The 13,219-nt window shown below is 37.9% G+C and overlaps 1 protein-coding gene across 1 annotated transcript in view; it reads right to left on the bottom strand.

Annotated features, from left to right (window-relative positions):
* Positions 1–13,219, bottom strand: part of Oseg5 (intraflagellar transport protein Oseg5) — a 369,827-nt gene that overhangs the window by 214,861 nt on the left and 141,747 nt on the right. The window contains exon 9 of the mRNA XM_070299093.1: positions 12,166–12,246. Coding sequence (XP_070155194.1) covers positions 12,166–12,246 — 81 coding nt within the window. The remainder of the gene's footprint in view (positions 1–12,165; positions 12,247–13,219) is intronic.

Below are 13,219 nucleotides of genomic sequence, written 5' to 3'. Positions count from 1 at the left end.
AATTGCGCACCAATTAATAAAAATTTATGCTACAAAATTTATCTATTATTACTTCTAAAAGATGCTATATCTAAATTGCAATGTCTTTTAAAATAGTGAAATATAATCAAGTATAAAAAAATTTTTTATTAAAAAAACTTGGCGCTACTAAACTAAACAATATGCTAAAATTAATGTCTTCTTTGATACATTGCAATTATTTTGATGTAATTAAATTAAATATAATTAAATTAAATTTAGATCTAAATTAAATTTATTATTTGTTGGTTTTAACATAGTATATTTTGAAAGGTAGTTAAATGTAACTAGCACATTAATTAGCACATGTTTAGCATTATTTATTATATGTATACATTCTTTAATCACTCTTTTTAATAGAATGTTCAAATTGTTCTTAAATAATATGTTTTTTTCTTATAATTTTATATTATTTCTGTTTATATAGTCAGATAAAATGCATCTATTATAGTTACAAATAATGAAAATCAACAATTTTGCTTTCTTGTTTGATATATAAAAAATATCTACTATTAATATAGGAGCAACTATAGTGCGTCAAAACAAACCCCCACTCCTCGGCCACTGGCTTCCTGTTGTGTATCTGTCTGGGGCCCTTCCCCTCTAAAGGTGTCTGAGGAAAAAAAGAGTGGAGAGGACCCGTGGACGTCTACAAGGCAATTTTCCTTTTAAATTTCTTAAATTAAAAAAAAATTTTTTTTATTTTTTTTTTTTCGGGCTTGAATCTGGGTCCTCTACCTCAGTGCTGGGATTTACTTGCACATTTCGGCCCGATTCCGTGGTTCACGTCTATTGCCCCCCACTCACCGCTCGTGCGTTAGCAACAAGTCGCCAGATATGCGTAACTAAGAACCGCGACGCTTCGTCTCAGGAGCGTTTATATATAAGAATGCCCAAATACAATAATAAGACAATACTTTTCTAAATACAGCGCGAAAATTCTTAGAATTAAAAGTTTTTCTTCAATATTTTATAATTCATTGATATAAAATATTGAAGAAAAACATTAATTATAGAAAAGTATTGTCTTATTATTATATTTGGGCATTCTCATATACGGACGCTTCTGAGACAAAGCGTCGCGTTACGCGTATCTGACGACTCGTTGCTAACGCACGAGCGGTGAGTGGGGGGCAATAGGCGTGAATCACGAAATCTTGCCAAAATGTGCAAGTAAATCCCAGCACTGCTCTACCTCACCAAACAGGGTCTTAGTATGCTGGGCTAGCTGAAATCTTATTGGCTCTCTTGCATAAAGGTCTCCACACTTTGATTGGTTCGCACCATAGTTGCCGGCAATTTGATTGGACGAGGAGCATTGTTTTTGAGGGAGAGGGAGAAAAACGCGACAAAATAACATGTGTGTAAGAATTGACCAGATCGCAAGGCGACCGCCGATGATGGAGATATCGTGCGGTATATGGTATCTCCGCTTTACCACCACTACAGAAAAATAGGGAGATGTACGGTATATATCATCCTAACCTCCGTCCTTCTATTGAAAAAAAAAATCGGATAAAGTACTGTTAGAATAAAGCAACTGATACGACAGGGATGAACATGTGTGTACATGTACGGGTAGGGTTGACCGAGCGGCGAAAGTGCACTACGCGGATAGCTAATGACGTCATCGTTGGTAAAATAGAAGGGATCGTGAAAAGCAAGCCTGTGTAGGTAGCGATTACGATGGTTTATGACGTCACTTAGATACCGGGAAGAAAGAATAGGAAAAAAATTAATGTTTTTATATAAACGATTTAAAATAAAAAAAATTTATTAAATATTATACTTCTTACATAAGAATATTATGCTTTGTACAATGAAAAATTATTTAACATCAAAATATTTATACAATAAAAATTCTTATTTATAATTAAATATAACTATATTGCGTAGCAAAAAAGAATTATCTCTTAGCACGTCGGAAAATACGCGAATTCGTTACATTGCAGCTTTAAAAACGAGAGTTGAGAAAATAGAGAAGAAAAACTATCGTTCCGTTACATAGCCGTATGGTAACGAACAATGACTATTGATAAATCTACGTTTTAGCAATATAAGAGCGCATACTTTAGTTTTATCGCGTGTTACAAGCTCATGAAACACAGTACGCCGAATTGCTCTAAAACGTAAGTTTATCGAAGTTCCAGTCGATTCTCCTTCATTTTCTACATTTTCCCGTACCCTCTCTTTAGCTTCATAAAATTTCTAATACTAATAAAATTGATTAGCTGAGAGTTTTCAAAATTTAAGGTTATGCACCTTCACTTTGCAACATTCGCATTTGTTTGGCCGTCCGGTGTACGAACAACGTACGCATAAAATTTAGGGCCACCAGATACGAACGCCTCGATATAGCTATTGCGACCGTAGCTTTCAAGTTCGTCCGTCATGTCGTCCGAAAAATTTCCCGCACGCGGTTCGTATTCATTCGGATTAGCTGTGCTTAAATGCATGAATCCGTATCGTAATATAGAAGGCGACGATCTAAGCGCTCTAAATAAGAATATAATTTTAAATGCGCTTTTGCCGTCGTATACGCTGCTATTACAACGTTCTTGTCGCAATCGTCACGAAACATATATTACCTCGTCGTTTACGGATAATATGCCGGTTATCTCGTGCTCAGCACTCGTCATCAATGTCGCAAAACGCTGAGGCAATCTCACAACTTTGGTATTTGCTAAATTGGATCGTTGGTCGATTTTTCTCCAAAAAGAATTTAAGCACAGCTCTGCGACAGAACGTAAACCGGGATTCCGCGCGACGTTATGTTTATCAAGAACGATACTTTCGGTTTTCTCGTACTCCCTCAGATATCGTTCTTTAACATCGTCGTCGTTTTCCCCGCATTCGCTCGGCCATCCACTAGCTTCTTATTTAAGCTGTAAAAATGTATTTATATATTCGGCGAACAATCCGCCTTAACGCATCGTATGATTGAATTGGCTAACTTTATATTGCCAAATCTCACTTACAGCCATCACGAGATAACCCTTTTCGACGGTCTTACGTAATTCGCAGAACACCCACGTACCCTCGAATTCCCGTTCGCGAGCGTCGTCATGTGTACAGGCTACCTGCGAAAATGTTTTGCAGCATCTGTGACATAAAGCAAAAAGCAATTTTCCCTGCACATGATATGGAAGTACCGGATGAAATAGATTGCGTGGTGGGAGTACTCTGCATAGAGACCTTCGAACGTATCGAAATTATAATTCGGTGCCCTCCCGATTAATGCGAAACATTCCTCGCCGACGTAAATATCCAGATGACCGATTGGGAAAACGATCGACTTCAATACATAAGAGTACAAAGAGCACACGTCCACGTAGCGTATTTTCTCCGTACCCGTAATCTCATAACGAGTCACGATATTTCCCGCGCGTCCGTCGAAAAATGCATTGCAAGGATCGAGCGAAGGTGTTTCCACCATCGGATGATTTTCGAGATATTCGCGCATTTCACGATTATTGCATATATCCCGGTCGAAAGAGCACTCCCATTTTTCCATCACGAAGTATCCCCGTTGTCGAAACCGCCACGAGATCGCGAGAATTCGTTCGTAACGCGAGTTGATCGTATCCTTGCAATCCGCCGACGAAAGCGTTCTATCGCGGTTCATGGGAAAGCAAGTCGGACGTCCGTGTCAAAAACACCCGTGAAATTGAAATACGTGGCGTTGCGTTGCTTAGTATCATGTTTCGTAATATCCGTCGACGAGCATGCCATCGATTGTACGATGTATATTCGCGCGCACGCCCTGCGTGGTTTATAGAACAACCGAGCTTGCGCTCCATCCATACTAGATCACTGCAGAGCTTTACGCGAATGATTACCCGCTTTTCTACATCCACCAGCTGGAATGACGCCTATCGTATTCGGCTGCAAAAAGTTTTTCCGAAAAACTGTCATGCACGTCGAAGCAATAGTTGTGCATTCCTCGAATGGACATACATTTTCACGATATATGAAAATTGTTCTAAACGCCATGCATGCTCGTCGAAAAATATCAACGTCGGTACGGCAATAACGAACAATTTCGCGTTGAAAATCAAACATGATATTTTTTTATCTCATGTCTGCATCCCATGTGAGAAAGCGTTCGCGCTCTTCCGGTTTCATAGTCTTCGGAGAATAATAATGAGTATCGGATAAGGGACCGTTATTTGATTGATTTTCGACAGTGTTAAATAAATGCGGAGAAATGCCTTTATCCAGCGTATCCTATAATCCGAAAACTTTTGGTAATTCGGATAAATGTATTGACATATTATATTATTAACACTATCGATGAATTTTGTATGTCCCACCGTTAGCACCATGATTTTTGTACCATTTAAAATTACTTTAGGCTCTAAACTGTTGCGATTTTCAACAATATATTGTAAAATAAATTGAACGTTGAATTTTCGCATTATGCGCTATGCAAATAATCTGCTTGAAGTATTTTGTCGTTCGCGTTGTAAAATCAACAAATTGTTTTACCGGATTGTGACGAAATACGAACTCTCGCACCCCGCACTAACGACAATGCACGGTCATATCATTTTTTTCGCGCATGCTTCGCAAATCTGCTGCGCAACGCAAAGGGTTGGAGCGTGTTTTTTTATATTCATCGTACCTTCGAGTGTCTCGTCTTGACGTGTTCCGAAATCATAAAATACGAATGCTACACGTTCCTTTTTGCGTCCGTATGCACGTTCGTTTGTCTCTTCGACGTTAAAAGTACCCGTCTCCGCGGCATGTGTAACCGTTGTAGGCATGGTCAACGTAGATGACGAAACGATGCTTCAACGAAAGAATTATTATGACGACGAAGAGGCTGCATGAAGCATAAATGGTTTTCAGGCTTCGGTGAACGGCATAGTTTACAGTAAGAAACGCCGCATTCGTGTCTCGCGTCTGATTTAACGATGCGACTGCATCCGTCACAAAATCGCACGATATCGCATATACTTTCGGTCAATCTGCCATCGTACGATTTTATATTACGATGACGCTCAAAGCACTCCTTACCGAAAAATGTATGTTTACACGTGTTGCATTTTATGATTTTCGCGTCTGTCTGTTTATATGACGGCACAACAAAACATCGAAGGCATTTATTTAGATAGCGATGAACGGCTTTATCGTTCCGATAACCTTTATTACACGTTATGCAATAATTCCTGTAACCCGCGACGACGTTTAAATTTATAATAGAATTATAATGACGCGAACCCTCGTAATACATAATATTTAAGCGTAACGCAGGTTCACGTCAGAGAGAAGCAAGTATCGTGATTCCATCGTACAACGGTTTCGTCCCGCGACCAAAAGTATTAAAATTATAAACGACAATGGCGATATTGTGAACGGTAAAATAACGTTAAAAGCGCTTGATTTTCCGAATGTCGCGACCCTCTTCGGGTATCATAATACCGGCATTCCTCGTTAATTGTAACGGTAGCTTACATTGAAGCGAGAATTGCGGATATCTTACGGCATTCCATTTTTCATGTAATTCCCCCGTACGCGAGTTACCATGTTCGCGGTAAATACGCGCTACTACAAGAACTTTCCCCATACTATGGGGAAAACATAAATTGTCGGAATTTTGTATTGTTACTATGAAGCGCTTCACAACATCTTTGTGAGTTAAATTAACATGACCGCGATACTAAGGAATCGTGACATTAAAAATACGAATGTTAAAGTGTTCCGCGATATTGAGCCCCCCCAGCACTCTGCGCTACTGAACTCACGAGTTTCCAAATATCCTCATATGTCATGTCTCTATCCGAACGAAAGGATAATCCTGCAGGGCCCTGTGATAAATTCGCCGACTGGAAAGACATTCCCACATAATCTCCAGGTTCGCATAAATTTAACATATACGCATGAATTTCGCGGAACGCATTTTCTAATAAACGATAAATATCTCCAGCTCTATGTAACGGTCGTATCACGAAATTTCCTTCTCTCCCGATTACACCGAATCTCCGAAATTGTCGCATATTTTCCGATAATAATTCTACGTAATTAAAATTAATATTGTCAACTTCATGACACTGTTGTTGCTCCCCTTCCTTCTCCGGCTTCTCTTCACCATCTTCCGTCTCCGATGAGGGATTACAAGCGTTCTTCATCGATGACTTTATCTTCATTCTCATTCTCGTCGGTTACGTCCTCGTTATTACGAGATTGCGATGTTCTTCAAGAGACACTTCTTCATTTTGACCACCATCGCCTCCTTGTACTGTCAAAGCAAAAGAAAAATTTAATTATAAATAAAATAAAAATTATATCTAAATTATTTTTATTCTTGTAAAATTTTGTATCTCACCTGGTGATGTCACGATATCAGCTTCGCTGTCGTTTTCATCGGAATGTGCTCTCCCTAAAATTTAATATTTTATCAATATTGAATATAGAATTTGTATAAAGATTAATATTTTTATTTTTTACGCAAAACTTATCCGAAGGTTCTGTTTTGAACTCTTTTTCAGATGGGCGTTTTCGAGTCTGAGAGGAAGTCTCCCAGTCATCAGTCGCAGGGATGTTTCGATCTACAAATTATGATTTTGAAAATTTAGATTAATTGCTGTCTAGCGTATTCGATTACATTACAATTGTACAATATAAATGAAAACATTTTGCTTACCATTTAAGAGGTTGTTTCGATGACAGGATGTTTAGATGACAGGAATTTTATAAGATCTCCTGCATCCTCCTCCTCATGCTCGAATGCTTCCCGCATTTTTATTATTTCACCCGAGATATGCAGCAATTCATCATAATCGACGAAATAGCCTAGTCTGTATAGCACTGCTAGTACGGTGTTCAAGCAGGCCCACGCAAAAGACCGAAAAACAGCGTAATTGATTTCCGATGACTCATCCCATAACGCGGATAGATATCGCTCCCTGTTTAACGTAGGCGACAAATTTGAACTTATAATTATGCATTTGCAGAATATTTCTTTGAGTCCAGGCATTTTTATTAACGCTCACTCACAATATCACTTTTCATGATAAATATACCACTTTTCGCGGAAAGACACGCGTTACTTCGATCGGTAGCGAATTCGGAAATCATTTCTGTACTGCACCGCGAAGCATTTATTTAAACTTATATCCCCTCTTTTTTCAAAAAGGAATATCTCCGAAAGAGTTAAAATTTCTCCTTTCTTCCGAGAAAAAACGGACAAGAAGAAAAAATGGTTTCTTATTTTTATTACGCTATGCAGGCATTGCATGCAATAGTTTTATTGCTTAAGTGCTTTTATTATAGCGGTGTTAAAGGCTTCGTTGTGAAAATCTTTTAAAATTTTCGTAGAAGGATTAGGATTATGTTAATTAGAAACTCGTCCTTTATAATATTTTTCTCTTTATAATATAAACTATAAAATTTATTATACCATTGATAAACTTTTATTTACGTTCTGTAGCCTACTGTAAATGTATTTAGAGAAAAAGTTTAGAGAAAAATTTTTTCCTTGTAACGAATCTAATTTCTAGATGTTTCTAGATGTTTTCGCGTAATTTTTAGCGCGACGAACAAATTTGAACGTGAAAAATCATGATTTTTCCTGTTGTTTGGCTGTCTGCGCAAACTGTTCCCCTTTTTTCTTTATATTTCGATATATAAGCTGCACGAGAAGATGCGAATTCTTATTCATTTGAGCTTACTCGTACGAAAATCTTCCTTTCGGCTTCGATACAAGAAATCGTCGTTGTTGTGACTAGTGGTCATCCAGTTTTACTCGAAAAGTAATAACAATGGCTACCACGAAAGAAGTATCCAGTGATCAGAAGAATCTAACCGAATTTGTTAAATCTACGTTTGCGATATTAGTAAATTGGACGCCGAGACCGACCTCGATAGAAGAAACGAACAACGCTATTTATTACTATCGACAATGTATGATTTTAATTCATCCTACACTAAGAAGTTACATATGGAATTGCAAGCGACAAACGAAGATTGCTTCGTGCCGATTGTTAAATTAACAGGCAATTATATCGATGGAATTTGCTTCGATGTGGACAGTTGGCAGCAGTTTCAAAGCAGCATGGAACAGATGAGTCTGTATTTGAGCGAAAATCAAAAAACTAGACCAAGTCCGATCATCATCAACAATATTTCCATCGAATTCACCACTGCTTACAGGTCGAGGGCTGTGATAGTGACTTACAAGGAAAATGCAGAACAATCTGCGAGTAATGATGAAGCGGAGGAGCAAGCGCAGTCGCCTTTGAAGATGCGAAAAACGCAGAACATCGCTATCGTGATGCAGAAAGCTACTTTCTTAAACCATTGTTATCACCTGGAAAATATTGCGAGATGTGTGGATGTACATTTGTCTCGGCTAGTTTGCATCGCCGATACCGTCAACGTGTGTGCCAATTATTTAATTAACGAAATAGAATTAAAACTTCCCACGTCTTACATAGATTGTGAAATTATAAAATTTACGGTTAAAGATCATTTTCAAAAAATTGAACGTAATGTACATACACAAATAAATAATTTAACTTTTTTAGATGTATATTTCAATATTCTATTTGAAAAATTACTTTCGCTCGGATTTAATGAAATTGTAACATATAATTTTAAATCGTAATTGTTAATTATATAAAAATAAAAAATAAAAAATTGTCATCAATAAATATAAAGTTTTTTCACCTTAAAAATCAAAGAGTATTTTTTTCCTTTACCCCTCTCTAATATTACCTTTACTTCTTTACTACACGCTGCTAATCGGCGGTGCTTTCCGCTCGTTCACGTACCGTGAAACGCTAGCGCAAGCATGCGGCCGCCGCGATGGAGCCCCCGGAGCGCGGATAAGCTTATTACTCAACGCATTCCTCCGATAAATATTAAAAATATTCTATAATTTTTTATTTATGAGTGCGAGCGTAATCGGTAAATCGTTCATTTCGCAAAATGGATGTACGGTGGAAACATCCTTGGACGTCAATCGTCTGTAGGCCTATGGAATGCGAAAAAATAATTTTCGTAAAAATATTTTTTCGTCATTTATCCGTCATGTCAGATGTTTGATTCGAGAGAATTTTATTTTATTACGCCAAGTGGCAAAATACGTTCCAGCGCTTATAATGCGTTGCGAGTGAAAAAGAAGAAGAGAAAAAACCACAAAAGACCGGTTACGTTAATAATGCATTGATAAAATCGAAGAAAAATATAATTGAACTTCGCGAGGGATTACCGCGCCCGGAAGATTATTCCAACGATCCGCTCTCGCCAAAATTGGTAGTAATCGACGATCTTATGAGGGAATTATAGTCGTGCGACGCTATCGTAGATATGTTTACCAAAGGAAGCCATCATAAAAATCTCAGTGTTATACTCATCTTGCAAAATCTCTTTCATCAAAGGCGCGGACAGCGCGACATATCTCTCAACGTGAATTACATAGTAGTTTTCAAAAATCCACGCGATCGTGCTCAAATACGTCATCTAGTGCGTTAAATATATCTCGACGATCCTAAATTTATGGAAAAAGCGTACAACGGTATTTATTGCTTGATTTGAAACAATCGACTTCAGACGAATATCGCTTTCGCACGTCTCTCCCGACGATACTCGGCATTACGCATACATACCGCGTAGATCGAACAATAGAAGTAGGGGCGTATAAAAGGGTAAAATTCGTGTTCGCAACTTGTCGTGTGATTACAGCGTAATGGTGAAAAAAGAAGAACTTGATAAAAAGTTGATGACATCGAATAGAGCAATAAAGAATGCTAGACGGTCTATTGAAGAGAGAAACATATATCTTTTAAAAACCTTGTGTCATTTGAAAAAAATCAAAGAGTCGTATTCTTACGAGCCACCGACAATAAGCTCATAAAGTGCATTCATGAGTGCATTTTCAATACACTAAAGGGTAACGTACCGCTTCGTTGTAGCGATAAAAAGCGATTGGCCAAACATAAAACGATCCTACGGCGTGTTGCGGCAAAACAAGGTAATTGGAAGACTAAAAGAAAACTATTAGTACAGCGAGGTGGATTTTTACCCTATCTTATTGGACCTATACTAGGGCTATCCTATTCCGGATTATCGGCGAATGAAAGAGAAAAATACAATCCTATACAACCCGTATATTCTCTGTATAGAAAAAATAATAAAAATAATAAAAAAGGAAAGTGCTAACATCTGTATTTTGAACAATGAAAAGGGCTAAGAAAATAGTTTTGATATCAATGCAACAGCAATCGGAAATGGCATCTATTGCGATGACTGATAACTCGCCGAAGAAAAATACGGAAATATCAAATACGGAAAATGTAAATAATAATAATAATAATTCAGTACGAACACCGGGAACAGCTTTATCGCGACTCGATGCGGAGATGTGGCGTATTCTTAACCTCGCGACTGCTGTCGACAAGGACAAAAGTTGGAAATTGTATAAGGAACTACTCCAACGTTATCTTCACTTTGTTCGAAAAGCAAAAAAACATTTACTCGAGGATACATAGGGTAACGGCGAGGACATTAATGACGAGCAGAACGAAGACACGAATTTGAATGTCGACGATAACGAATTTATGGAAACGTCAACTTTAATTAGCAGCGACCGCGGTGACGGTAGCGCTAGTAGTAGTAGCAGTAGTTTCGGGAAAAAATGTGCAATCGGCTGAAATGATCAAAAAAATACTCAATAATGTACCGAAATCTTATCGCGACAAAGCGCGAGCGCTATTAAAATACTTGATTGATATTCCGATATCTAAGATTAGTTGGGATAGACGAGAACTCGTAATTATAGACGGCGCCGTCATAACGGGTTTGAATATCGCGGAACTTATAAACGACGCAATACGCGAGAGAAAAACATTTAAAGCAACCGAAAGAATTCAGTTTGCTCAATTACTGGACGACATAGGCACTCCTTCCAATTTCATTAGAAATCATGATTTATTACATACGTTTGCACGACCGCAGCGTATTAAAATCGTGGTACCGCGCGGAAGTTCCACTCCGAAAACTTCAACCGAGCATTCAAAGTCGTACAGACGTAAGGTAAACGAAACGAGCGAAACCGAAGGAGATACGCTATTTGTATCCGCCGACGAGAACGAAGACGACAAAACATTAACAAGCTACGCAGCTCCGACAAAGAAAAGAAAAGGACTATTCGACTGGAGCAAACTCGAATGATGAAACTCGAAAAATTGTATTACAGTCCCTCACACTATGCTGGCTATTCGGCGACGGACAATTTATCGCCATTAAACCGAATTTCACACGTAACGAGGTCATCGATTGGCTTAAATCGCAAGACGCATATACGTTACGTCGTCCAGTACGTCGAAAATTTCCACGCTTACATTATAACGTGACAAATATCGATGACTTATGAGAGGCTGATTTGATCGATATTCGTAATCTCAAGAGCATAATGATGGTTATTCATATCTATTAACAATTATTGACATACTTAGTAAATTCGTTTGGGTAGAACCTTTCAACGCATATTCACGAGAAACAAAGAACACTTACCCGTATACCTATAGACTAATAAAGGTAAAGAATCTATTACTCGGCATGTACAAAATTTCTTAAAAGAAAAAGATATTCGTTTTCGTGTAGCTCGTAATCCCGATATTAAAACAGCTGTAGTGGAACGTTTTAATAGAACGCTTAAAGAACGAATGTGGCGTTATTTTACGCATAAAAATACGCGACGCTACATCGATGTTTTGCAGGATATCGTTCGCGCTTACAATCATACTCGGCATTTCAAAATGCATTTCAAAATGCATTTGTTATGAAGGAAAATGCGCGAATCTCGAATGGAGAAAACTGCGCATATACAAATTAAGCGATTTAGCGGGCAAAGTTATAGACGGGATTTTTTATGAACAAAAAATAGCGCCTGTTATTAAAGACTTGCAAAGGGAAGAATTTATCGTCGATCGTGTGATAAAAAGTAGAGGGTGCGGTAACAATAAACAATTATTAGTCAGTTGGCAAGGACATCCTTCAAAATTCGATTCTCGGATATCCGCTTCGAATTTAAAATCTTTGAATCAAAAATGAGGGAGGAAGGATTTTATATAATTCTCCCGAGTAATAGCAGCATGCGTTTTTTTCCGGAGAATAAAACCACGTATTTCACCATTGAATTACCTCAGCGTATAGACCTGCAGGAACGTTGGGAAGTAGCGCTCACGGAGATTCAATTTCCAACTAGCTTTCTTCATATATGCCCTGGAGAAGGAATCATAAGATTTATCGATATTCACGAATACACGGTAGGTTCCCAAAAAAAGAGAATTAACGCTAGGAAATCCGAAATACCATCGGGTATTTACTCGAGTTTGCATGATATTATAGAAGCTGTGAATTATTCTGCAAAATCCGTGGGTTCGCATATTCATTAGCAATTTGGAGCTATTATCGGACGTAAAATTATTATAAAACTTTCCTGCGACATTGCGAAATGTGATATGATTCATTATGTAATTTTTTTCAAAAAACTTTGCCGAATACTCGGCTTCGATACGCACAATAAGCTTAATATAAGTGTTGTGAGTCGTTTACCGTTATGGCTCTTTAGCGAAACCGACTTCAATATACAGAATATCGATGAGAAGCACGGTAAAATTGAAAATAATATCAATATATCAGGCGTTTTACCTTCCTGGATTTATGACAATGTTGAAATTTATACATCGCCATTTTACATATTTCCGCGCAATCGAGTAATAATAGCCGCCGAACCAGCTAGCTTGTTGCGCGATATCCCCGACAAGCTCTTTGTCTATTGTGATATTTGCGAACTCTATATTACTAGCGATGTACATTCTCTTCTTTTGTGAATAGTCGCACTTGATGTTGAAAATGATTACGCGTTCGTGTCTACTCAAATAAAGCATTTCTCGCACACTTAATACATTGCCCTGCGTTAAACGTCTTTTTGCACAATCGAGATATATATAAGAGATCAACTAGAACAGAGTATACCATTCGAATTTGGAACGCCGACAGTAACATTACACTTTAGGCATATCGAGTAGATAACATAATAATAATTAGAGACCAAGATAAAAAAGTAATCATTAATAGATTATTATTCGACGTATCACGAGTTACAAAACGGCGGTAGTCGCGGCGGTGGAATTCCGAGAGTTTTCGTCGGATCGCCCTATCAAAAAGGTTACGGTATTGGTAGTTTTCTCAA

The sequence above is a fragment of the Polyergus mexicanus genome, unplaced genomic scaffold (genome assembly GCF_030449975.1).
Source record: "Polyergus mexicanus isolate NDT 795.1 unplaced genomic scaffold, iyPolMexi1.0 SCAF_7, whole genome shotgun sequence".
Lineage (NCBI taxonomy): Eukaryota > Metazoa > Arthropoda > Insecta > Hymenoptera > Formicidae > Polyergus > Polyergus mexicanus.
The sequence above is the reverse complement of the archived record's forward strand: the minus strand, read 5'-3'. Positions and strand labels throughout refer to the sequence as shown.